The 27,197-nt window shown below is 40.3% G+C and overlaps 1 protein-coding gene and 1 pseudogene across 5 annotated transcripts in view; both read left to right on the top strand.

Moving 5' to 3' along the window:
• The window catches only part of ERLIN1 (ER lipid raft associated 1), a 35,843-nt gene extending 29,325 nt beyond the window's left edge, over positions 1-6,518 (top strand). For 4 of the 5 annotated variants that reach the window (XM_047825072.1, XM_047825071.1, XM_047825070.1 and 1 more), the window contains exons 10-12: positions 511-600; positions 1,680-1,759; positions 4,243-6,518. In XM_047825072.1, the coding sequence (XP_047681028.1) occupies positions 511-600; positions 1,680-1,759; positions 4,243-4,464 (392 nt within the window). In that variant the 3' untranslated portion in view covers positions 4,465-6,518. The remainder of the gene's footprint in view (positions 1-510; positions 601-1,679; positions 1,760-4,242) is intronic. The other variant, XR_007145307.1, reaches the window with a different exon arrangement.
• Positions 4,875-14,349, top strand: LOC125147613 (histone deacetylase 2-like; annotated as a pseudogene).
• Positions 14,350-27,197: the final 12,848 nt, after the last annotated feature.

Raw genomic sequence — 27,197 nt, 5'->3', positions numbered from 1 at the left:
CTTCATTGTGACTGTTCGTTTGTTCTTCTTGTCTTTACTCCTTTTGCCATGTCCTCCTAGGTCATGTCCATTATTTTCTTTAGGATTTTTTCCAGAAGACCTTTCTTGGTTTAACTTCTCTTTATTCCTTCTTTCTCCTGCTGTTTTATAAGATTGTCCTATGTTGCCATGCATTTATGTTGCTTTGTTTTTGTTCTGAGTACTTTCACGAAGTATCATTTTCCCCATTAGTTTGTGGACCGCTGCTGTGTAATCCCATGAAGGACTGAAACTGTTGTTAACCTTTTGTATTCCCTCCCATTTCCCACAAAACCAGCACTGTCAACAGTGAAATAGGAAATAAATTCCCTTTTTTCTGTTGAGTTGTGTACAGTCTGGATGTTTAAAACAATGAAACAGCCCATAAAACCTTATATGACTAAGTGTTAAAACTATATGCTGATGATGCTAAGTATTTCCAGACCTAGAGAAATGTTTTTGAATGTATCTTTTTTTTGTGTATAATTATAGAAGCAGAGAAGATTGCACAAGTGGCAAAAATTCGGTTTCAGCAGAAGGTGATGGAGAAAGAAACTGAAAAGCGCATTTCTGAAATTGAAGGTACATCAGGGAGAAAAGAGGCTCTGACTATCTTGAACTGCCTCTCTGCTTCAGAGACTGATTTCTTGATTATGGTGGGTGGGAAGGCCATAGACAGAATAATCTGGTCTGGAGGAAGTGGCTGCCCTGTTATGCTCATAGACAGATTTTTTTTAATTACCATTACATGTTTAGCTCTTGGTTGGTTTGTGACTATAGGCAACTCATTGCTCATTTTCTGTCCTTAAGTTGTGGCTTATTAGCTACCACTTTGTCCTCAGGCAGACAAAATATGAGAATTACCTATAATCAGTTGTAAAGAATGCATAAGAAACCCCCACCACTACTAGTTTCTTTCCTACCTGTCAATCAAAAATATAACAAAAAATTTAGCCAGGAAAAAAGCAGCCTTAGTTTTCGTAAAAGGCTCTCAAACTCCTAGATTTCATATAGTGAGATGCTAACGTTCTGAGCTCACAGTCTTGAAGACCAGACATTCAACCTCTTTTGCTTGTATACTGCTGCTTCCTGTCCTGTCATTCTACATTAGCTGATTCTGGATCCAGTTTGGAGGGGATGGGGACAGTGCAATATATAGAGCAGAGCTTTCATGTCTGGACTTCATTGTTTTACTTGAAGCCTAGACATGGGTAGGGTGTGAGGCTTTTTGGGTGATGATGGGTAGAGAAAAGAAGGAGCAGCTTTAGGTGAAAAATGAAGTAGGCTCCGATGAGCTGAAAGTTCTTTAACAATGACGAGAGTATTCTCCTTGGAAAAGAGTCTGGGGACTGGGTTTTGAAAACTGCTAATGTTGTTACATGCCTTTAAAGTAAGTGATTGAGGAGTGCCTGGCTAGCTCAATCAGTAGAGCATATGACTCTGGATCTTTGGGTGTAAATTTGAGCCCCGTGTCGAGTATAGAGATTACTTTAAAAAAAATGAAATCTTTAAAAATAAATGAATAAAATAAGTGATCAAAATATCAGGCAGCGGAAAAAGAGAGCCCTACTTAACATAGTGTGTGAACCCTTACACAGCTGAGGAAGTGGATTGCAACTTTCCTTTGTTTTAAACACTCTTGCCTCTATTTTGCTTGCTAGATGCCGCATTCCTGGCCCGAGAGAAGGCGAAGGCAGATGCTGAGTATTACGCTGCACACAAATATGCCACCTCAAACAAGGTGATTGGCTCTCCATGCCACACTCCTAATAATATAGTGTTTGGGGTTTTGCTTTTCTTTGTTGGGGGGCTCTAATATGATAGAGGTGATTTATCCTGTGTCAAAGATTGGTAGTTACCATCATACTCTCCAGAAACAACCAATCACTTATCAAGTCATATTGCACACTCAATGGGGAGAGACCTTTGTGTAGTTCCTTGTAAAAGTGGGCAGATAGGACAATAGCGGACAAATCTATATAAACACAGGTCAAATGCTATAAACTATCCATCTGTACTGCTCTGTCAGGGCTTAGTAATCAGGAAAGGTGAGGATCTTCTCATGGAATGACAGGAGTAACAAGAGAAGAGTAAAGTCCATTTAGAGTTGCTTTCCAGGTAGCTTTGCATAGATGCTAAGTTCGTTTAGTGCAGTGTTTCTCATCAGAAACTTTCTTGGCATTTTGAGGTAGCAAACTTTTTCATTGTTGAAGACATGGGTATCTCATGCATTATGGACTATTTTGCATCCCTGACCCTTGCCTGCTATGTGTCAGTAGTGCTCACCGATTATTTGAACAGTCAACACCTTCTCCCCCGCGCCCCCCACACGTTTCCAAATGCCCCTAACTGAATACTGCTTGTTTACTGGATTTAAAAAATATTCTAGTTGTGAGGAATTTCACATGTGACAATTGGAGGTAGGAGGTTGGGTGAAATGGGTGAACGGTTTTTGTATAGAGACTCGGGTTAATTTAAGTCTAGAGAATGCAGGCCTAGTAAGCAGGAATTGGTAAGAGGCAACTAGAACCCCTGTGTATTCTGAAAAGGGAAGAATATGACCAAGGTTGATAAAGTTATTAATTGCAGAGAGAACATTGCAGATTAGAACGTTGAAAGAGTTGAGAAAGAGGTTGCCAAAGTGGTGTGGTTTGAAGGATTAGAGTCAAGATTTAAAGTATACACAGGTCTTAAATTCTTTCATTTTAGAAAGGAACAACATGCTCTGGGCTCAGAAGAATTGATAAGGCATGATATGATAGGTTGATAGAGTGAGAGTTGTCAGTACTTTGAAATCCAGTATAAATTTAGAAGTAAATTTAACATATTGGAGACACAGCGCTATCGAAACAATGGAATTTGGTCAAGATGGAGGCAAGGTGAGAAACTTTAGTTTATAAAACTAGCAATCCAGGGGCACCTGGGTGGCTCAGTTGGTTAAGTGTCCGACTTTGGCTTAGGTCATGATCTCACAGTTTGTGGGTTTGAGCCCCACATCAGGCTCTGTGCTGACAGCTCAGAGCCTGGAGCCTGCTTCGGATTCTATGTCTCCCTCTCTCTCTCTCTCTCTGTTCCTCCCTCACTCGTGCTCTCTCTCTCTCCTTCAAAAATAAAAACAAACAAACAAACACAAATAAATAAATAATAAAACTAGCAATCCAAATATGTTATGGGAGAAGCTATCCAGGCACAAGTATCAAGACCTTGTCCTTGAGGTTAGCCTTATGCTGAAAGGGACAGCAGTTTTATGCCATTTTGAAAAATGCTATTTGGATATTGATATTATATTAATAAGGCATTAGGAGGTAATTTGGTTATGCACTGTGACCATATTTGATGGCAGTTTCAGCAGAGGATGTGAATCAACTGGAGAGAGTGTAGACCCAGGGAGTGGAAGGTGTTTTGGTGGGGGGGGGGGGGGGGGGGGGGGTACTATGAAGGTCAAGATGGGCTTTGGCCTAGAGGACAGGCCAGGGACTTGCAATGAGGGGAGGATTACTAGGGAAAGGCTTTGGGGGAAGTATATTCCAGGAATATTCGAAATTAGTTTTAATAACAAACCCTGAGAGGTTTTGGTTGGATATATCTTGGCACCATGATTTTAATTTAAAAACAAAAACTGTGACAGATATGGTGATTGACAAACATCTATCACAATCAGTTTAAACATCTAGCTTCTAAGTAGAGGCAAGAGGACAGATCAGGTGATTTCTTGAGATCTTTTCCACTTCTAGAATGTGGTCAAGAAAAGCAGAATCACAAATGGTTGATTATAAGGATATGAGCCTAGCCCCTTTGAAGCTCTGCCATTCTCATCCATTGACCTGTCCTCTTAAGAGAACCTACAGAGATTCCAGACTAATTCTAGGTTGAACTTAGCTAGATGAAATATAAAAGTATATATGAAGGCATTTTTCAGGCCCCAAGTCACTATAGAAATGTTAGTTACCATTGTTCCCCAAACCCATCTCCTCAATCCTTTTTTTTTTAAATGAACAACTTCTCTCTACATTAGGACAGGAGCTTGTGTAAGGAACTTCAAGTCTAAAATACAGCTGTTAATGTGATAGCCACACTTCAGAGTGAGAGAAGATCATTGGCAATGACTCAGAGTCGAGTACTGATGTTCAGGAGAGCAGTAGGGGAAATGTGTGTAAGGGAAGAGACGGATGATTATTGCACTGAAGTGTCCTGATGCCTTTGCTCTTGTTTGCCCCCACACAGCACAAATTGACCCCGGAATATCTGGAGCTCAAAAGGTACCAGGCCATTGCTTCTAACAGTAAGATCTACTTTGGCAGCAACATCCCTAGCATGTTCATGGACTCCTCTTGTGCTTCAAAATATTCAGATGTTAGGACTGGAAGAAAAAGCTCTCTCCTCTCTAAGGAGGCTCTTGAACCCTCTGGAGAGAGCCCCATCCAAAACAAGGAGAGCACAGGTTGATGCAAGAGGTGGAAATGTACTCCCATATCAAGATGTGGCCCAAGGGGTTAAGTGGGAACAATGGTTGTATGACTCTTCAGATTCACAGAGAACCTGTGCTCTGTCTGTTCTGCCTCTCCTGTGATAGCCCTGGCTTATCAACTGATTGCAGGGTAGAACCAACTGTCTGGCACCCAAATGTCTTCAGCCACAGTTTATCAAGTATCCTGTGTGTGTTCCCTTCTGAACTGGTACTCATAAATCCGGGAAAGTCTGATGCTAAGATACTGCCTGCACTGGAATGTTAGACATCAATTATATAACAAGCTGTGTTTTTCTAAGCTGAGATCTATTGAATAATGTTTACATTGGTCCCCGGGGAAATGTGTGCTTGGCCATTCGAGACATAAGAGGCCAGAGAAGATGTCAGGATGCGGTAAGTGTAAAGACGACCAATCACGCCTGGGGCCCAGGCTTTCTTTGGGGTCCAGTTCCAGCATTCATCCATGTGATTAGCATCTAGTCCACTGAAGTTCTCCAGGAAATGATCTTCCACTTGAGCAATGATTTACTTGATATTATTTGCACCTTTTTTTTCCCTATAGTTGAGTTGGTGGCCTGCTGAGATATGTACCTTGCCACCCAGCCAGGGATTCCTAATCACTAGTTATTACTGCATTAGTAGGCTCAGAGAGCTTGGTTTGAAGTTCTGGGTAAGATGAAACCTTTGCTTTGCACCACAGCTCTGGGGCCCCCGCTTCCTCTCCATTGGATGATGATTATCTGCATCACTGCCCCAGGCCATTTGTAACTAAGGTGCCTGACTTTTAGCCACTCCTTCCTTATGTGTCACTTCTCAGCTCTGGCTGGCCAAGAGCGGGACAGGGCTTTAACCGGAAATAAGAGCAGCATACAGTTCCCAGCTGTTCACTGCACAGTATTGTATCATAACTGCAGGAAGTTTTTATTTGTAAAACTGGATTTGGGGTACATTTATTTGCCCCAGTACCTCTACCTGAAGGCCGAATCCTAGGGCTGCCATGGTTACTAGCACACTGATTCTCCTCAATATTGTTCTTCTGGAGCCTACATAGTATGGGACAGAGTAACTTAGAAAGCATCTTTGGTCATCTTTGTCTCCTTTTTTCCTTGCTCTGAGATTCTGAAATCAAAGTTGTTCTCTGGCTCTCACCCTCCCTAGGAAGTCAGGATTCCACTGACTTCCTGGGCAGCCAGGGGATTTAGTCTCCCTTGAGAGGATGACAGAGTGAGTTATGAGTTTGCCTGTGGCTGTGGGAGACCTATTTCATCTGGGCCTTTTCCCCTTCAGATTAGCTTTCCTGAAACAGTGTGCCCCATACAAACATAGGCCTGAGTTTGTAGCTTGTTAAGACACCTTTCATGAATACTGTGTTCAAGCCAGACAGAAAAGTCATGGGACCACTTCCAGAAACCTTTTTGCTGTCAGTCCTGTCAGTCTCATGACAGCTTGTGGGTTGTGCCAAACACTTTCTGTGGGGAAGGAATCCCAGATTTGAGTGGGGCTTTTCCCTGGGCCTTATACTAGAGAGGCATTTGTAATATGGAGAGAATCCTTTTTTCATTTTCGCTTATTATATACACTCTCTTTATGTTCTCTAGCTCTCCTTCAAAGAACCTTTGAAATAGAAGAATAAACTCTTCACCTGTCATGTATTGTTGCTGCAGATAGGTAATGATTATTGTGGGAAATTTGGGTCATTGACCTTTGTGCTTTCATTCCTAGAGATGTTTCCTATTCCCATAAGCTAAAAGCCGTTGCCCCAAAGTGTTGGATGTGGGTTTTCTTACCCCCCCACCCCCCACCGGTGGCAGAGTTGAGGAACAGGGAACTAGCTTTGTGAAGTTGTAAAGAAACTACTTCCACTTAAACTCTCCCTGGAGTGTGCTTCCCAGCGCTCGCTCAGGCTCTAAGTCTATCCCTCCTGCAGGGATGTTCCTTTTGGCAAATACACACTGTAATCTTGAAGTCTAAATTTATATGTGAAATGCTACCTTTTTTAAAAAAGAAACTAAATAAAATTATTTTACTATCAGTGATTTGTATTTTTTCCTTATGTCTCCATTCTTGTCTGTTGTCTTCACATGCCCCTAAGGCTGTCTTGCCCATTTCAACTAGGTAGCCAGTTTATTTACTAGCTTAACTCAACTGTAGAGGCTTTTCTTACACTCTTCTCAGAATACTGTTTCCTGGGTAGAAGAATCTTGAAAGCAGGGTTTCTGCTCTTCCTGACTCACAGAATGTAACAAGGAATGTTCTGATTCTTGGTGGGATATGGCCAGCAGCTGAAGAGGAAAGGGAGGCTGGAACGTCATGCCCTTTCTGAGTGAGTCTAAGAAGGGAGGAAGGGAAGAGACAATTGTACTGAGGAGGAGGAAGGGCAAATTGTACAAACTAGAACTGACTTCACTAATTCAGGTGTTAGTCCACAAGCCAGGGTTGGACCTGCTCTTTCCAAGCTCTCACCGTTCCCTCATAGGGAACAATTTCACAGTGATGTTGGGGCAGCGGGGCTCAGTAAGGGGGAGTTTTGGGGAAAGCAGCCCTTTACCTGGGTTCCAGTGGAATCGAACCCCATGGTAACCTACATCTGCTGCTGCAGACCAGGGGAGTTTACCTAATTCAGGTGTTAAGTGTTACGTATTAAGATGAAGTGATTTAGAACTAAGTGATTTCTGCCTCTTGCTGGGAGGAAGGGATTTTGTGAATTAGAATTTGTGGCTTCTCGTTGCTTTGGGGTTAATAAATCCCAGATGTGTGCATACAAGGCTCTTTGTCATCTGGCTCCCACTGACCTCTCCAGCCTGGGTCCTTAAATGTGCTTTCTCTCTGCCCCTTTGCATATATTGTTCCATCCACCTGGCTCATTTTTCCCCCTTACATATAGCTCTAATTTTCCTTTGCTAACTCCTGGTGAGTCTTCATGTCTTCAGAAAGGTCAACTGCTGGCTCAGGTCAGCATTCCACATTTCTGTCTTTGTACTATTTCACATATCTCCCATTACCTGTTTCATGTCTGTTCTCACAAGTGTTCAGCTCTTCGGGGTAGAGACCATGATTCTGCTCTTCTTTGGAGTGGTATCTATTGCTCGGACCCGGCCCATAGGCATTGGTGAGTTTTGTTTCATGAGAGAACAAAAGGGTGAATGTGAAATGCAAGAAAGGGAGTAGTGGAGGAAAAAGGACATAGAGATTAGGGTAGAGTGTCTATGTCAGGACTTAATGTGTAACCATGGGAAGTTACCTAACATCTCTGAGCCTGTTTATACATCCTTACAGCATTCTTCAGTGGGTTCAGCAGCATATGTTTAGACACCTAGCATAATGATTTGTGCATGGTAATTGTTGGGGTGCATTTCTCCCTTCCTAGAGTAGGGGAGGCTGATCTGGGGTTTCCAGGGTCCCCTTCCACTCTCATACAGAATGTATTAAGGGAGCAGTAATTTCTAGTAATGAGAATCACATAGGAACTGGAATCTGATTTTTCATGATGGATTTAAAAAAGGAAGAAGAGACAGAAAATGTGTCTGTAGCTCTAAGATAATCAAGCCAAGTGTCAACCTTTAACCCAAATTCTCTCCCCAGACTTCACATGCCATGACATTTGGGATATTGCTACCTCTAACAGTTAATATTTGTAGAGCACTTGACATTTACCAAAACATTTACATGCACACTGAGGATGTAGTCCGTTTTCTGTAGTGATTAACAGGTGTTGGGTTGTTGTTTGTTTTTTTAAGTTTGTTTATTTTGAGAGAGTGAGCAGAGGAAGGGCACAAAGAGAATCCCAAGCAGGCTCCACACTAACAGCGCTGTTAGCGAGGAGCCTGACGCAGGGCTTGAACTCTCAAACTGAGACCATGACCTGAGCTGAAACCAGAGTCAGACGCTTAACCAACTGAGCCACCTAGGTGCCCCAAGGGGTTGGGTTTTACATTTAAACAGTTCCAAAGAATAGAAGAGGAAGAAAAGGTGGCAAGCATGACCAAAACACTACAAAACAGAAACAGCTACTGATCTTGAAAATATCAACACATAATTTAGCATCACATTAAAAACACTACACCACCACCAAGTGAGGATAATTAGGAACACAGGAATGGTCTAACACCAGGAAATCTAGTTTAGTAAAATTCACCACGTAAATAGAATTTAGGAGGCAATCACATGATGGTCTCACTTGCACAGAAAATGCTTTTGATACTTAATACCCATTTAAAATTTTTTAAGTCCTTAGTAAAATGGGAATAGATGAATACCTCTTTAGCCAGAGAAAACATATTTCTCAAATCATCCTAATTGATAAAATACTTTATAAAAGGATCCCCATTAATATCAAGAATAAAACATGTCTATCTACCATTACTAGAAGTAGAAAAAGGGAACAAGATAAAAAAATTTAAGGAGGCAAATTTGTAGATGATATAATTTGTACCTGGGAAATACAAGAAAATTATCTGAACATGATTGCAAAAAGAGAATTATTCATTGGTTAGATACAAATTTATTATTTAAAAAAATTGCTGCCCTATTTAAAATAAAACCTAAATAAATAAACATAATGAAGGCAAGTTTTTAATAATAAAAACAAGGATGGGGAGCCTGGGTGGCTCAGTCAGTTGAACATTCAACTCTTGATTTCAGCTCAGGTAAAGATCTTGTGGTTTGTGAGTTCTAGCCCTGTGTCAGGCTCTGTGCTGACAGCATGGAGCCTTCTTGGGATTCTCTCTCTCTCTCTCTCTCTCTCTCTCTCTCTCTCTCCATCCCCCTCAAAAATAAATAAACATTTAAAAAATAAATAAAAACAAGGATAAAATACTTAGGAATAAACAAGAAATCTCAAGATTTATAGAAAAACATTAAACTGTTAAAGAGAAGTATAATAATAAATTAACTTACTCTATGGGAAGGAAGAAATAGCAATTATCCCAAAATCAAATTTATACATTTATGAGATCTCAATAAAAAATATCAACCAGATATTTTTTTGATCTAAACTAACATCCCAAATTTGATAGGGAAAAATTTAAAAGAACAGTCACAACAGCCCTACCTAATATTAAAGTAAAAAATCACAGTTATTGAAGTAGTGTACTGTAGCTTCTTTAGTCAAAGTATAGAAATGAATTATATATGGAAACTTAGTACATGATAAAGGTGCCTTTTCGAAAGCTTGTAACCTAGAGGGAAAATATGGATTATTCAATGGAGGTTAGAAAACTCTGGGGGAGTTGGAAAAAATACCCCTACTTCACATGGGGGGGGTTTACATGGAAATGTATTCTTGGTGGCTCAAACAAATACACACTTTTACGACTAGGAATTTATCCTTCATGAGTAATTCCCCCCAAATAAGAATATTCATCATAGCAATATTTGTGATATTTAAAGACTGGAATATCCCTGAATGTTCATTTAAAAAGATTTTTTTTACAATTCCCTTATTTTAATAAAGTAGGATACTAAGCAAGCATCAGAATGCCATAGGATGCTGCTGTGTGAAAATGGGGATGTGTATGTATGTGTCTTTTTGTTTTTTTAATCTATAAGTTATCTCCCAAAGGATATATCATAAGTGAGTAACAGTGATTACATCAAGAAGGAAACCAGAAGAGTATAGGAAGAGAGATTCATTTCCACCTTATACCCTTTTGTATATTTTTTTTGTATTTTATACCATGTGCATGTAACACCTACTCCAGTAATCATAAAATAATGTTTAAGGAAAAACAAAATAAAGTAAAAATGGTAAAAGAAAGCCTTCACTTAAATAGCGGTACTCTATAATCAGAATTTGGGTGAAATTCTAATTGTGCCTCTTGCTAAAAGTCTAACCTCAAATTATTTTTCCTTTCTGAATGTCAGTTGCCTCATTTACACTTGTGAACAAAGAGCCTACTGGACGTGGCTGAAGTGAAAAGTAAATGAGATTTCTAAACAGCTAAGCACAGTGTCAGGTAAATGTGATGGGTCCAGTATAAATTGTGGCTATCATTATATTTTGTCATTTAATCTTCATAAAAACCTTTTCACAAGAGGAAGAAAGTGTGTTGTTTTGGTTACCCCACCCCATTTTACAAGTGAGGGAAGTGGGCTTGATTCATAAAATTTCATGTCTCATTTTCTTCCATTCACATCTGAATTCAGAAAGAAAAAATTGTGATATGTAAGCTCCAGACTTGAGGCAGCAATTCCAGTAAAGTTCACGTCTAGACAATATGGGTTGCAAACCCTGGTTTTTCAACAATTAATCATTGCACATTGACCATGACGTTGCTCTTCCCACTGAGCACAATCTTATTACTCAGTAAAAGATAATGTATGAAAATATCATATGACTGCACTCATATGAGGACTTTAAAACACAGGACAGATGGCACAAGAGAAGGGAAGCAAAAATAATATAAAAACAGGGAGGGGGACAAAACATAAGAGACTCTTCAATATGGAGAACAAAACATAGTTACTGGAGGGATTGTGGGAGGGGGGATGGGCTAAATGGGTAAAGGGCATTAAGAAATCTCCTGAAATCACTGTGGCACTATATGGTAACTAACTTGGATGTAAATTAAAAAAAAAAAAAAAAAAAAAAAGATAATGTATGAGTGTGTAAAATAGCCATAACTCTAGAAGATCACTCATTAGACAAGTTTAAGAGTGCTCAGGCCTTTTCAATCCATTGTAATTAAGAGTGTTAGTTTTTTTTATGAACCAAGGGGAAATGTGATAAAGTACCATTTCACTCTCCATTTCTTGGTTCCAGGGTACTACTGTATTGCATTACTGTCTTTGGTCTTTTTCAATTGCAAGGAGTTTCCCAACCCAGAGAAGTTTGATCCAGGACACTTTTTGGATAAAAATAGCAGCTTCAGGTAAACAATACTTTGTGCCTTTTTCCCTTGGTTACTACAAATAAATCTACCCAAGTCATACACATGCACATTCTGGACAATTGTTAGCTTCACTGAGTTTATGGCATAAATAAGTAATGCACTGGTGATAGCCAAGTCAATCAAATCAAATTGTTACAATTCTCCAAATCTGGATGAAACCATTTAAGTTCGTACACCAGTAAGATCAGGTAAGTCATCCAGGAACTATTTTGTGTTTGGTAATTGAGTATAATGCATGGTTTTTTGTTTACTGTTTGTTTATTTTGAGAGAGAGAGCGAGTGCGAAAGCACAAGTGGGGGAGGGGCAGAGAGAGGGAGAGAGAGAATCCCAAGCATGCTCCACGCCAACAGCACACACAGCCTTACACAGGCTCAAACCCATGAACTGTGAGATCATGACCTGACCTGAGAGTCAGATGCTTAACCCACTAAGCCACCCAGGTGCCCCCAATGCAAGTTTTTAAAGAAACCAAAGAAAGTCCAATTCAGGTGTCATATATCACCAGCTGACCAAGGAATTTGTTTTTGCATAGTTTTGTCTGTTGATCTCCCCTTTGTACTACAGACTTTTCCAAAACAAAATGTACCCATTTCTGTTTTTTGCAAACTGTTAACCATTATTAATTTTCTGATTCCTGAAGCCAGGGGCCATCGAAAAGATCTTGGTCACTTTATCTTCTTTCTTCCCCTCTGAAATTCAGAGCCCCACATATCCTTGCCTCTGTGCAGGAGCTGGTTGGCTGGCTCCCAGTTATTATTCCCCATAACGTCATACAGACAACTTAGGATTGGTCAGCACACATTTTTTTTTCCTTGTTATCCTATTCAATCATTTTATTGGTAGTTTCAAAAATAACAGTTGATACGTTTTGCTTCTAATTACAATGATAAGTGTTCAACATAAAAAATGGAAAATGCAGAAAAGCAAACCAAAAAAATAAAAATGTTACCCTACAGAGATAATCACTGTCAATATTTTACTAGATACACTAAGTGCTCTTGAGCTCTCCTGTCACCCTCTTCTCTCCACCTTTCAGCCTGCCCTTCTCTCCCACACTGCCAACCCTGAGTTGGGTTGAGGCCACAGCACCAGAGGGAGAGGAGGAGCCAGAGCTGGGAGCCAGCTGTGGCCTGGGAGTACATGGCCTCCTATTAGGAAGGTGGCAAGAAGAAAGTCTACTACCAAGATGGTGACATTGGAAATTATTATTAGGGACAGGGTCAGCCTATGAATCTCATAGAATCCTCATGACCCATAACTTGCTGTGAACTTATGGGTTATATAGAAAAATGAAAATATACAGTTCCCATAAAACCACAGCTGAAGAAATGACAAAATACCACAGTGATGAGTATCTCAAATGTCTGCATTCAATAAGATCAGGTAACATGAATATGTCTGAGTATCGTAAGCAGATGCAGAAATTTAGTGATGGAGACAATTGCCCAGAGTTTCATGGACTCTGAGTTTTGTCAGCTTTCAACTAGTACTTGGGGCTTTGAAGTCAAACAAACCTCAAACCGATATGGCTGTTAACTGGGCTGGAGGATTACATCATGCTAAGAAATCTGAAGAATTAGGATTCTGTTATGTTAATGATACTGTACTTGCCACCCTTGAATTACTGAAGTATCACCAGAGAGTCTTATATATTACTGATATTCATCATGGTGATGGTGCTCAAGAAGCTTTTTATGTAACAGACCATATAATGACTGTATCTTTCCATAAATATGGGGAACACTTACCTGGAACAGGAGACTTGAGGGACGTTGGTGCAAGAAAAGGCAAATACTCTTGTCAATTTTCCAATAAGAGACGGTATAGATGATGAGTCAGATGGGCAGCTATGTAAGCTTATTATCTCAAAAGTGATGGAGATGTATCAGCCTAGTGCTATAGTTACAGTGTGGTGTAGACTCACTGGTGAGACTTGGTTGCTTCAATCTGATGGTCAAAGGTCATGCTAAATGTGTAGCGGTTGTAAAAACTTTCAATTTACCATTAACTGATGCTTGGGATGGGGGGGGGGGATAGATAATCTAATGTTGCTTGATATTGAACATGTAAGACTGCAGCCCACCCATAATTGTGAAGTTTCCAGTGAATTGCCACATAATGATTACTTTGAATATTTTGGACCAGTCTTCAAACTGCGTATTAGTTCTTCAAACATGACAAACCAGAACACCACAGAATTTATGGAAAAGATAAAACAGCATTTATTCAAAAATTTACACATGCTACCTCATGCACGTGGCATCCAGATTCAAACTATTCCAGAAGATGCTGTTCAGGAAGACAGTGAAGACAAAGATGGAGAAGATTCAGATAAGAGAATTTCTATTTGAACATCAGATAAATAGATAGCTTGTGATGAGGGATTCTCAGTTCTGAGGATGAAGGAAAAGGAGATTGTAGAAATGCTATCATAAAGAAAAAGTAAAGAAAGCTAGAAGCAAAGAAGACAAGAAGGAAACGGCAAAAAAAAAGTAGATGTTACGAAAGAAGAGAAATCCAAGGACAAGAGTAGTGAAAAAACAAATACCAAAGGAGCCAAATCAGAACAGCTCAGCAACCTTTGAATTAGAGTTTCACCAATTTCAGAAACCATAAAAAGGAGAGAAAAGGAAGGAAGAATTTTTCTTTTTGAAGACTTCTGGTTTCATTTTATACTAGCTTGGCATGGACTGTTTATTTTCAAAATGGCTTGTTTTTGTTTTTGTTTCGTGTGGCAAGTTTTATTGTGAGTTTTCTAATTATAAAGCAAAATTTCTTTTCTCCATCATGCTTTATGTAATAGTATTTAAAATTGATGTTACTCTCTCCAAAAATCGATCTATGAAAAGAAGTAACTGGGAGGCGCCTGGGTGGCTCAGTCAGCTGAGTGTGCGACTTCGGCTCAGGTCATGATCTTGCAGTTCGTGAGTTGAGCCCCACATCAGGCTTGCTGCTGTCAGCACAGAGCCTGCTTTGTATCCTCTGTTCTCCTCTCTCTACTCCTCCCCCATTTGCATTCTCCCTCTCCCTCCCTCCCTCCCTCCCTCAAAAATAAACATTGAAAAAAAAGAAGTAATTGGACTTTCTGAGCTGATTTTTCCATCCTTTGTAATTCTCTTTATTAAAAAACAATTATACTTGGAGGAAAAAAACCCACAAAACTACAGTAATTAATACTGTGTGACTCTGGCATACAGATAGACCTATAGATTGAAGATACAGAAATGGATCCAGAAATGAAACCTCACATAGTCCATTGATTTTCAATAAGGGTATCAAGACAACTTAATAGAGAGAGAATAGTTATTTCCACAAATGGGGCTGGGATAACTGGATATTCACATGCAAAAGAATGAAGTTGGACCTCTTCCTTAAACCATACACAGAAATTAACTCCCAAGTGGCTCATAGACCTAATGTAAGAGTTAAAACTATAAAACTCTTAGAAGAAAAATAGGAGGAAATCATGACCTTGAGTTAGGCAATAGTTCTTGAAATGACACCAAAAGTACAAATAACAACAAAAACAGATAATCTAGACATCATCAAAATTTTAAACCTTTGTGCTTCAAAGGGCAGCATCAAAAAAGTGAAAAGATAACCCACAGAATGGGAAAAGATATTTGCAAACCATATCTGATATGGAACTTGTACCCAGAATATATAAAGAACTCTGGTAAGTCAGCAATAAAGACAAATAACCCAATTTCAAAAATGGGCAAAGGGCTTGAACATTTCTACAAAGAAGATATATGAATGGCCAATAAACAAATGAGAAGTTCATTAAGATCACTAGTTACCAGAGAAATGTAAAGCAAAGCCACAATGGGATACCACTTTACACCGACTGTGATGGCTAAAATAAAGACAGATAAGAACAAGTACTTAAATACTATGGAGAAGCTAGAATCTTTATGAATTTCTGGTGAGAATGTAAAATGGTGCAGCCACTTTGGAAAACAGCTTGGCAGTTCCTCAAAATGCTAAGCATAAGATTACCATATGACCAACAATTTTGCTCCAAGGTATATATACCCAGAACAAATAAAACCTATGTCCACACAAAAACCTGTACAAGAATATTCATAGTAGCATTGTTCATAATAGCCAAAAAGTAGAAACAACCCAAATGTCTATCAACTGGTGAGTGGATAAACAAAATGGAATAGCCATACTATGGAATATTATCTGGCCATAAAAAGGGAATGAATACATGCTACAATGTGGATAAACCTTGAAAACATGCTAAATAAAAGAAGCCAGACACAAAAGATTACATATTGTATGATCCCATTTATATGAAATCTCCAGAACAGGCAAATCAATAGAGACAGAAAGCAGAGTCGTGGTTGCTTAGGTCTGGAAAGTGACAGCAAATGAGCACAGAGTTTTGGGGGCTGGGGGTGAGCTGATGATAATATTCTAAAATTAAACTGCAGTGATGGCTGTACAACTGTTTTCTAAAAACCGCTGAGCTGTACGCTTAAATGGATGAATTTTATAGTATGTGAATTATATCTTAATAAAACTTCTTTAAAAGAAAGAGTATATATACAAGCCCCAAATTATAATTAGAACAAATTGTCCTGATAAAATAGAAGCATGATGACTGGAAAGTACTTCATGGCTCATAGGTGTCTTCTAAACCCTGCCTCAAGATATGCAGTGTCAAGACTCAGGTTCAAGAAAATATCCCAGCAGAAGGCATGCGGGAACGTCAGAAGTATGGGATTGAAACAGGCCAGTAAGAAGAAGGGAAATTTCCTAGTACCAGGCACCAACCAGAACTGGAAGGAATTGGGCTACTTACAGGGAGTCAGTCGACAGTCCAGTCTAGAGTTTCCAAGGGGCCTTGGTGAACTCAGGCTAGACAGGCTGATGTTGATGTATGAGGAGGATTTGATTTCACGCATAGGTCTTGTCAGGTAAATAGTAGGTATTTCTACACACTTGTAATCACAACAAGAAGGATTTAGGGCAAAATACCTTCAGCCTTAGTGATGTCAAATTTTAAATCCCAAGACTTTTACATAATTAGATCCAAAAGTTAGATTCAGAGTGATCATTTCTAGTTCTGAATTTTTCCTGAAGCTGGACTTAACTTTATATTTATGATTGTTTGGGATGAAATATCTCTCATGAATTTCCATTCTCAGGGCTCTTATAAGCCACACTCAAGAAGCTTGCTCAGGCCTCTCCTTCCTACTTTCGTTCCCTGTTAGTTTCTAACATGGAAGGGATCTGTTGATCTTCAGTGATGCTCCAGTTGCTCAAACTGAAAAAAATTTTCTTGCAGTCTTAGATGACAATTTTTTATCTTTAGCATTAGTGCTTACTTCAGGAGGGAGCATAGAATAGAACAGAGCTAATAACAGGTTTTCAAATCTGATCATTTGTGACATTTTCTAGCTGTGTGACTTGGGGCAGGACCAGACTTTCTTGATCTTCATATAAAAAGTGGAATTGATAACACCTACCTTCCAAGGTTAGGAGATTGAGGATGAATGAAACGTATGTATTTTCTCTGACAATTAGAAGGAGCTCATATGTGATGGTTTTTTACTCTCAAGTCACTGAAAATTCTCCCATAGTCAATGCAAATTTAAGTTTTTAGACATTCTTTTTTTTAAGTTTATTTATTTATTTTGAGAGAGAGAGAGAGTGGGGTAGGGGCAGAAAAGAGGGGAGCAGGCTCAGCGCCGTCAGCACAGAGCCCGATGCAGGCCTTGAACTTACGAAGCATGAGATCATGACCTGAGCTGAAATCAAAAGTGAGATGCCTAACCAACTGAACCACCCAGGTGCCCCAGTTTTTAGACATTCTTTGTAAACCATTCATTGCTTTTTCCCATTCTGTTTCCTAGACTCGTGTGAAATTCCAAGCTTAGGCACTATTCAACCAATTAATACTTGTTATTATATTTCTCTGGTATAATAGTGACATTGGGTCTCTCTTATACTTCTCAGTGTAATACTGTATTTCTCTGAATTTAAGATACCATCTGTTTGAAGATATGTCTAGTTTCAGAGACATTAAAATGTGAAATAAGAGCACATATAAATATAGTTGCCCCCTACTACTTTTGGACCCATGGTCCGTTGCTCAAAGTCTGATGTACATTAGTCCCTTCATCCCAGATGACCAGATCACTTAGAGTCAGGCTTCTTTTTTTTCAGTTAACCTTCCGCCTGATACCGTGATACCTGATATGATGTCATAACAGTAAACACACATTACATTAGTTTTTTTCAAACTCAGAACCACTTTACTCCAACAAGGATAAGGATTACACAGGTACAAGCTATTGACAAATTAGGCAATACTGGTACACAGAACAGATTCAGAGTCCATGCTGTGCATGCTTTCCACTGGCTGGAGGGCAATCTGAGTCAACATGTCACTGAACCAATGATTGCCCTGTTGGAATTAGGGTTCGTGGGGGCATATGGAAGAGCCTGGTTTTCTGAAATTCCACTTAGTCATTTCCTGCCCTGTTCTAAAGTCAACAAAATGTAAATGCAGAGGAGGTAGTTCATTATTTGTTATTGCTTGTCAACATTTGTTTAATTCTGTTCTATAATTCACGTATAGGCTAGGGACTGGGAATCCTGAAACAAGATGTTGCCTCTGGGCTTAAGGACCTTATATTTTAATCAGGGAAGACAAACAAGTAAGCCAACAATTACAGCATAATACTATGTAGAGAAGTGTGCACAGAGTTTTATGAAACAAAGGGAAGGACACTGAATCAGACTAGGAGTAAGTGAAAGGAAAGATTTAGAGAAAATGATGCCTAAACTTAGATTTGAAACACAAATAGGAGGCAGATAGCTTTCAAGTGGAGAGAGAGAAGGTATCAAACCTCTTTTCTGTTGGTGTATCTTACCATAATATTTAGAGACTGGGGGGAAACATGTAGAGGCTTTGAAGGATTGTGGGTTGTTTGGTATGGCTGGCAGGAAGGAAAGGTGTTGGGGAAGAGAGAAGATCTGATGTGGGACAGGCAGTAAACACAAGGCCATAGAGAGCCTGGTTGCCAGGGAAAGAGCTTGAACTTAACTGAGGAGAGTAGAGAACCAAAAAAGGATCTGAACAGTGACGGGAGGGGCGAACAGGAGACAAGATGTGGTTTGCGCCAAGAAAAATGTCGCTGGCTGCAGTGTGACACATGCAGTGGGAGGAGGTTGAGTCCGAGGCAGGAAGGCAGATCCAGTCCAGGATGAATGAGAACAGAACTGAGACAATGGCGGTAGAGGTGAAGAGCATGGGGCAGCTGTGAGGATGGTTAAGAAAGAGAATGGAGGGGCGCCTGGGTGGCGCAGTCGGTTAAGCGTCCGACTTCAACCAGGTCACGATCTCACGGTCCGTGAGTTCGAGCCCCACGTCAGGCTCTGGGCTGATGGCTCCGAGCCTGGAGCCTGTTTCCGAGTCTGTGTCTCCCTCTCTCTCTGCCCCTCCCCCGTTCATGCTCTGTCTCTCTCTGTCCCAAAAATAAATAAACGTTGAAAAAAAAAAAGAAAGAGAATGGAGAGGGCTTAGGGAGTAAGGACATTTGGGAAATGGGTGAGAAGGGAGAACTTACAACAGTTCCCATGTTTTTGACTTGGGCAACAGGTGGTGCCGTTTCCCAAGAGGAGCGGCTAAGAGACGCTGTGTTTAGATTCGAAGGGGTTGCATTTGAGGTCCCTGAGGAACAAGCAAAAGGGGAAAGCATCCTAGTCAAGAAGATAAGAAATTAATCAATACACCCAACGTATACATAGCACTCCATAGTTTACACCAAACCTTTATCTAAAAGTGAGACATGACTGGAGCTGACGGCGTGGGGGTGAGGTCTGGGGAGTTTACCTGGAGAAGAGCAGCCAGCCTGTCTAGGGAGCACAGAAATCCAGCACTGGAGGTTGGGGCTAGATTCAAAAACTAGAGGAAACCCCAGAGGATTTTTGCCTTCTGCAAAATCCTGAAAGGGCAGCATTTAGAAGAAAATGAATTCAAGAGTATTTATCCTGAAAAACTGGAGTTAAAGATAGTAGGAAAAGGGCATTTTGGGTTCACCTCTAACTCTTGAAACCAACTGAAAACAAAATAAAATAGCAAAGAGTTAAAAAGAAACTTCTACCTTCAATAAATAAGGAACATGTTACAGAACGAAACTGTAAAGAATGACTGCCAGATTAAATTAATTTTGATCTAGAATATGTGAGCACACAAAGCCAACACATTCCTGCACAGACTCTGAGAAGGAGATCAATTTACCTAAAATGAAGTGTCGTGTTCCTGGGGAGTGCATCCAGTGGCCCTCCATGGGTAGCATGCCAAGGTCTAAGGTGGATCAGAGATGATCAAATGTTCTGCAGTATCTGTCCTCTCTTTTTATTGTAACAGAACTGATTTTTAGCTGGGCTTATGGCTGTCTGGGACAAAAACTACATGTACCAGCTTCCCTTCCATGTAGGCACGACTAGGTGACTGCCTTCTGGCCTGTGAAATGTAAGTGGAAGCCATGGTGTAAACCTAGGAAGTTTGTTTTCGTTTTTATTTTTATTTTCTCAGCTTTATTATGCATACACCACATACAAGTGGAATCACGCAATAATTAGGTTTTTGGTGACTGGCTTCCTTCATTTAGCATAATGGTTAAAAGGTTCATCCGTGTTACAGCATGTACGAGTACTTCATTCCTGTTTATTGCTGAATATGTATAAACCACATTCCGGTTATCCATTCTCACTGGCAGTGTGTGAGAGTGGGAAGTTTGCTTTTAAAGGAAGAAAGTGGGCTCCTTCTTGGTGGCTGGAATGTCTGTCCAGGCATCAGCACAGCCTAAAGCTTGGAGAGTACATGGCTTTTTATGAGGACTCTATTATCAAGACCTGTGGAATAGAAAAGACACTGACAGCCTTGATTTTTATGGCAGGTTTTGACCAGTAAACAAAACTTATTTTGGACAAATACATTTTGGAAAGGTATCAACCTAATATCATGGAAAGAATAACTTTTATCAGGTTTAAATTGCATTTCTGTTGAGGTCCTTTTTTTTTTTTTTTTGTCTCCACAAATTTGTTGTTTAATATGTAATGATGGGAAACAATAAACTTAGTTTTTCTTCTGAAGAAAAAAAACAGGGGGAGGGAGGAAGGGAGAAAGAGGAGCCACAGTTTTTTAACAATGATGATAAACATTGTACCATTTTAAATCTAAACGACAGCTCAACACTTGTGAGAGTTATGGACACAGTGCTGAATATAAATTTTACAGCATGACCAATAATGTGACTAAGAGAAATCTGGAGTCATTAGACTGCAAAGGAGCTTTTAGGAGAAGGGAAAAGTCACTTCAAGTTTGGGATGGGGCCCCTGGGTGGCTTAGTCTATTAAGCATCTGACTTGTGATCTCAGTTCAGGTCTTGATCTCAGTGTTGTGAGTTCAAGCACCATGTTGTTGGGCTCCACGCTGGGTGTGGAGCCTACTTAAGAAAAAAAAAAAAAAAAAGCTTTCTGATGGCTTCTCCTTACTCTTGGAATAAAATCTGAACCCCTTGCCACACGAATAAAGCGTGTGCCACTTTCCTATTCTCCCGTTGGATGTGTGGCCTCCTTGGTCTCCAAGCTCCTACACTGATAAATTGGATCAATTGTGGTAATATTTCCCAGTTTGAGGAGGCAGATGAGGGAAAGAGCAAATTTAATTTAAGAGTCATCCCAATGGAATTGCCTGTCACCAAATGATAGTAGGGGTTATTCTCAGCTGATGGGGTGTGGGGGTACCATCTTATTTTTATCCTTGTTCTTTTCTGTATTGTCTGCATTTTTATAACAAACACATTTCATTTTTACATAGGCATATAAAGTCATTTTTAAAAAAGAATTATTTTCAAGGTACCCTTAAGAACAGGAAGCCAAATTGGAGGCAGTGTCATGATATAATCAGGCCAACGTGACAGAGGCATTCTGGCATTGTGGAAAGCTTTGGAGTCAGACAACGAATTTAATCTCCAGATTTGCCAGATGTAAGTTATATGATCTGGGAAAATCATTTAAATTTTAGGGGTTCTCATACATGTAAATGGGATATAATGGTCCCCTTAGGGGCACGTGGGTGGCTCAGTCACTTGAGCATCTGACTCTTGATTTCAGCTAAGGTCATGATCCCAGCATCGTGGGATTGAGCCCCATGTTGGGTTCTGTGCTGAGCATGGAGCCTGCTTAAGATATTTTCTCTCTCTCTCTCTCTCTCCCTCCCTCCCTCCCTCCCTCCCTCCCATTGCCCCTTACCCTGCTCATGCTCTCTAAGAAATAAAATTAAAAGATAATAAAATAAATAGGAGCTAAGACCAAGCCTAACTAGGGAGAGGCCTCTTTAGGTGAGAGGATCAGGGGAGGGTCCCATGTGACAAGCTGTGAGAAGAACAGTCCAGCAAGGAGCATTGGTAGGAGCTTGGTCTGTCCTGAGGACCAATATTCTTTACTCTCCATGCTTGGCCAGGTCCTCTTTGCCCTGCTCTCTCATAACACTTAAACCCCAAATCTATCTCAGAGAGTGATTGGTGATTTGAATGGCGCTGGGTGTATGATTCATCTATATGTCTAGCCCACTAATGTTTATTAAGCAGGGTTAAATGACATTGAGACTGTCCTGCAGGAGCTCAGAGTTACTGCTGGATGATAGAAAGAAATTTTAAAGTTTAAAATTTAAAACCCACAACCTCTGCCTTCTCTCTCTGTCTCTGTCTCTCTCTCTCTTCCCCCTCCTTCTCACTCCCTCTCTCCCTTGTCTAGGGTCTAGGGAGGAGTGACAGCAGAAGGAGGAGGACTGCTGCCCACCTCCCTACTTAATGTTAACATCTTTCTACCCCTCCTCAATCCCTTACAAGTTTTGGTGAGCTCCTTTCTTTGCTCACATGTCCCTGGTGGGACCTTACTTCTGCTGCATATCTGTACTCACTAGAGCTAGTTGAGTAGGATGTTGGGCTCACTGTGCTGAAGGGTGCTGAGTTCAGGCCCTTCTCCACTACTTAGTTGTGTGACCCTGGGAAAATCCCTCCTCTGAAACGGGAATTACAGTACCCTCCTCCCCAGGCTGTCTTGGGGAATAAATAAGGAGCTAGTTGGCACCCTGTAAAACAATGTAGAATTGTGAAGTAGTGGAGATTTCTTGGACCAGGCAGGGGGTAACTGTGAGGATACTGAGAACCCAGGAAAGAGGAAGTGCCTAAAATCTGCCCTCTTTCTCACATCTCATCACTGTGGCTCTGACCCTCCTGCCTTCCTCTTTCACTCTTGAGGAACCTTGTGATCACACAGGGCTGGGCCAGGTAATCCTTCTATCTCAAGATTAGCTGATAAGCAGCCATAATCCCACAAACTTCTTTGTGCCTTGCCATGTAACATCACACACTCCCAACTTCTAGGGATTAGAATGTGGACATTTTGGGGGGCCTATTATTACACCTGCCACAGTGGGAGACAGGACCTTCTGATCTAATTCAGTGCCCACATACTCTCCCAAACCCAGCAAAGCTGTTACGTGACCCAGCTCAGTGGTCCCAAGTGAATACATACATCATGTCCCCCGCAGAGTTGTGTTTGTTCAGCCATAGCTTTGAGGACAGGGACTGCCTTTTCCACTATTGATTGTTACGTCACTAGAATGTAAGCACCACATGAGCAGGGGTCTTTGTTGGGGTTTATTCTATATCAAAAATAATAAGTAAAGCCATTAGCCTTTAATGGTAAAGGCCTTATGTATGTATTTGTTGAATGAATGAATTGTATGCCATCATCTAGCATGGTCTTGAGCACAGAGTAATTGCTTAATGCTGCTGCTACTACTATTAATCTGCTAATCATATGTATGGAGCCCTTATTGTGTGCCAGACACTGTGCGAAAGGCCTTACGTGTGTTATCTGATCCACCCAACTCATGAGGAAGGAGCTGTTTCTTCTCCATCCTATACAGAAGGAAATTGAAGTTTAGAGAAATTAATTAATTTGCCCAAGGTCAAATGACCTAAGAGGGAGTTGAACTTTACTTAAAATCATATCCTTATGCATTATGCTAAGTGAAATAAGTCAAAGACAAATACTGTATGATCTCACTTATATGTGGAATCTAAAAAAGCCAAGCTCATAGAAACAGAATGGTGGTTGCTAGGGGTTGGGGAGTGGATGAAATGAGATGTTGGTCAAAGGATACAAACTCCCAGCTGTAAGATGAATAAGTTCAGGAGATCTTATGTACAGCACAGTAACTGTAGTTAACAATACTCTAGTATATACTTGAAAAGAGAGTAGATCTTAACTATTCTCGCCATATGCACACACATACACACACTAAGATAAGTGAGGTGATAGAAGTATTAACTGACCCTATTGTGGTAATCATTTTGCAACATATACATGTATTGAATCATCACATTGTATACCTTAAATGTACACAATGTTATGTTAATTATATCTCATTAAAGCTGGAAAATTTTTTTTAATATCATATCCCTCTGACACTCAGACTCCTTCCACTTCTAGTTGTTTTGAGAGGCATTGCATGCATTCTGGCTTTAGGACATGTGTTCCGGTGCTCAAAGTGGAATCCCAGAGAAGTGCCAAGCTCAGCTCTGATATATAGAGGGTTCCCTGTTTACAACAACCCAAAGTTCAAACAGGCAGGGAGGGTACATCCCTCTCCTAGAGAAGAGGAGTCATCTGTGTAGCATGAGTGAGGTCCCCTAAGAACTATAGGCACATTTGCCAGAGAAAGGGGAATTCTTCTACCGAGGAACAATTTGGGCTTATCTGAGGGCCACTAAGCCAAGCCTTCAGTTGTCACAGTAGGTATTGTCCTAGAAAAAAGGCCTAATGTGTGACAGCATCCGTATTGCCTTCACAGCCTTCTCTCTTGATTCACCACCTGGGGTGTCCGTATCTTATCAGATACCATGGGATTTTAGTAATGGGCGTTAAGGCGGCAGCCCTATGCCACTACGAATTTGGTGCTTATCTAGGGTCAACCCTCTGGCCTGGCTATACAGTGTTCACCCGATATATCTAAGAGGGAATAGTGGTCTTTACTGACAGGTTATAAAAGCATTGGACTTCCTTGGGAAAGTTTGCTAGAGATAGAGCAGAAGGATGCAAGATGAAACATCATTAGTGGGTTTGTTCGTTCATTCATTTAACAAGGGTGCATCTATGCCAGGCTCTGTGCTAGAGGCTGTCGGCCATCCGAGATGACAGGACCAGGGTGTCAGTGAGCCTGCACTATATCCTAACACCCACCAGGCACATAGTAGGTAAGTACATTAATAGGCAAAGCAATAAGAATTGGAAATACAAAGACTGATTGTAGTAGCAATTGCAAGGGGAGGTGAGGAAGACCCAGGATTGAGAGCTGGGTCGAGGCACCTGGGGAAACAGCTCAAGCAAAAGCAGGAAGGCAGGTGAAGAGGGCATGCTCAGAAGACAGTGTGTGGTGTGCTGAGTCTGGATGACAAGTCACACCTGGACCATGTAGGATGGCCTTGAGGACCAGGCTGAGGCCTCTGGATTTTAACACTGCAGCACGTGAAGATCTACTGAAACTTTGTTCTTGGAAAACAGGTGTAATTTGTATACCGTAAAATTCACTCATTTTAAGTGTACAATTCAATGAATTGTGCAATCATTGCTATGATCCAGTTTTAGAGCATCCTCATTGCTCCAGCTAGATTCCTCATGCCTATTTACAGTAAATCCCCATTCCCATCTCCAGCCCCAGGCAATTGCTATTTTGATTTCTATCTCTGTAGGTTTACTTTTGTATGACAATTCCTATAGGTGGAATAATTCAATATGTGGTTTTTCATGTTGGCTTCTTTCGTCTAGCATAGTGGTTTTGGAGTCCATCCACGTTGAAGTATTCAGTTATATGGTTATACCACATTTGATTTATCTATTTACCGGTTAATGCACATGTGGGTAGTTTCAACCTTTTGGCTTTATGATTAAGACTGCTATGAACATTCTTTTTTTAAAAAAAATTTATTTATTATTAAGAGACAAAGAGAGACAGAGCATGAGCATGGGAGGGGCAGAGAGAGGAGAAGACACAGAATCCGAAGCAGGCTCCAGGCTCTGAGCTGTCAGCACAGAGCCCGACGCGGAGCTCAAACTCACAAACTGTGAGATCATGACCTGAGCCGAAGTCGGATGCTTAACCGACTGAGCCACCCAGGTGCCCCAAGACTGCTATGAACATTCTTATGTGCAAGTCCTTGTTCTCTTGCATAGGTGCCCAGAGTGGAGTTGTTAGGCTATATAGTAAATTTATAGTTAACTTTGGGGGGAGGGACTGTACTTCATTCTTTTTCTTTTTAAAAAAAAACAGCTTTGGTGAGATATAATTTGTATACCATAAAATTCACCTGCTTTAAGTATACAATTCAGTGAATTTTAGTAGATTTACAGAGTTGTACAATCTAATCTTGGAACACTTCTAACATCTTAAAAAGAAACCATCTGCGCACTTATAGTCATTCTACATTTCCCCTCCCAGCTCTATGCAACCTTTTATTTACTATACATTTGCCTTTCATAAACATTTCATGTCAATTGGATCATATAATATCTGGTCTTTTGTATCTGACTTCTTTCACCAAGCATAATGCTTTTAAGGTTCATCCATGTTATACAATATGCCAGTACTTTATTCCTTTTTATTGTCAAATGATATTTCATTTTTTGGATGTTCCATATTTTGTTTATCCGTTCACCAGTGAATGGACATTTGAATTGTTTCCACTTTTTGTCTGTTTTAAATAATACTGCAATGAACATTCATGTACACATTTTGTGTGGATGTATGTTTTCGTTTCTCTTGGGTAGATACGTCGAAGTGAAATTACTGGGTCATACAGTAAGTATAAACTTAACCTTCTAGGTAACTGCAAAACTGTTTTCCAAGGTGGCTGCAACATTTATTTTCCCATATGAGGGTCCCAGTTTCTCCCTATTCTCACCAACACTTGTTATTGTGACTTTTTGATTATAGCCATTCTAGTGGATGTGAAGTGATATCTCATTGTGTTGTATTTCCTTGTGACCAATAATGGCGAACATCATTAAATGTGCATGCGAATTAGCTGTTCATGTATCTACTTTGATGAAATGTCTATTCAAATCTTCTGCCCATTTTCGAATTGGGTTGCTTTATTATTGTGTTGTAAGAGTTCTTGATGTATTCTGGATATATTGTCAGATTTGTGAATTGCAGTTATTTTTCTCCCGGCCTGTGGCTCATCTTTCCATTTTCTCAATGGCAACTGTTGAAAGATTTTTGAGGAGCAAGGAGACAAGACAGAGCTGTGCTTCAGAAAGAGTCTGGCAGCAGTGTGTGGGATTGATCGAAATGGACAGAGAATTCTAATTAATACATCTCCTTAAATTGTAATATAGGGAATAAGCACAAGACAAGTTTCTCAAAATTCTCTGGGAATCAAAGGGTTATAAGCAACTATTTATTGAAGCCTGTTTACAGTCCAGTTAATCAGTAAGCCAGAATCAGTGAAACTACCCAATCTGGGGGAGTACAAAAGCCTTTCAAAAGGTTTCCCTGGATTAGGAAAATCAGAGAGATGGGGGAGGAGAGATGAGTGGCTATCCCAGAGCTACATAAATAATTTCCAGCATTGAACGGGACAATTCTGAACTTCCGTGCCAGGTGTTGTGGCACTGGTGTTTACTGGCGGGAAACTAGGAAGAGCTGGTTCTTGGCCCTTGGATTTTGACTGGTTGTTGGGAGAGGTGGAGCCCATTTTAGTGGGTCTCTTTGAAAAAGCCTGTCAAG

Source organism: Prionailurus viverrinus, chromosome D2 (genome assembly GCF_022837055.1).
Source record: "Prionailurus viverrinus isolate Anna chromosome D2, UM_Priviv_1.0, whole genome shotgun sequence".
Taxonomy (NCBI): Eukaryota; Metazoa; Chordata; class Mammalia; order Carnivora; family Felidae; genus Prionailurus; species Prionailurus viverrinus.
The sequence above is the reverse complement of the archived record's forward strand: the minus strand, read 5'-3'. Positions and strand labels throughout refer to the sequence as shown.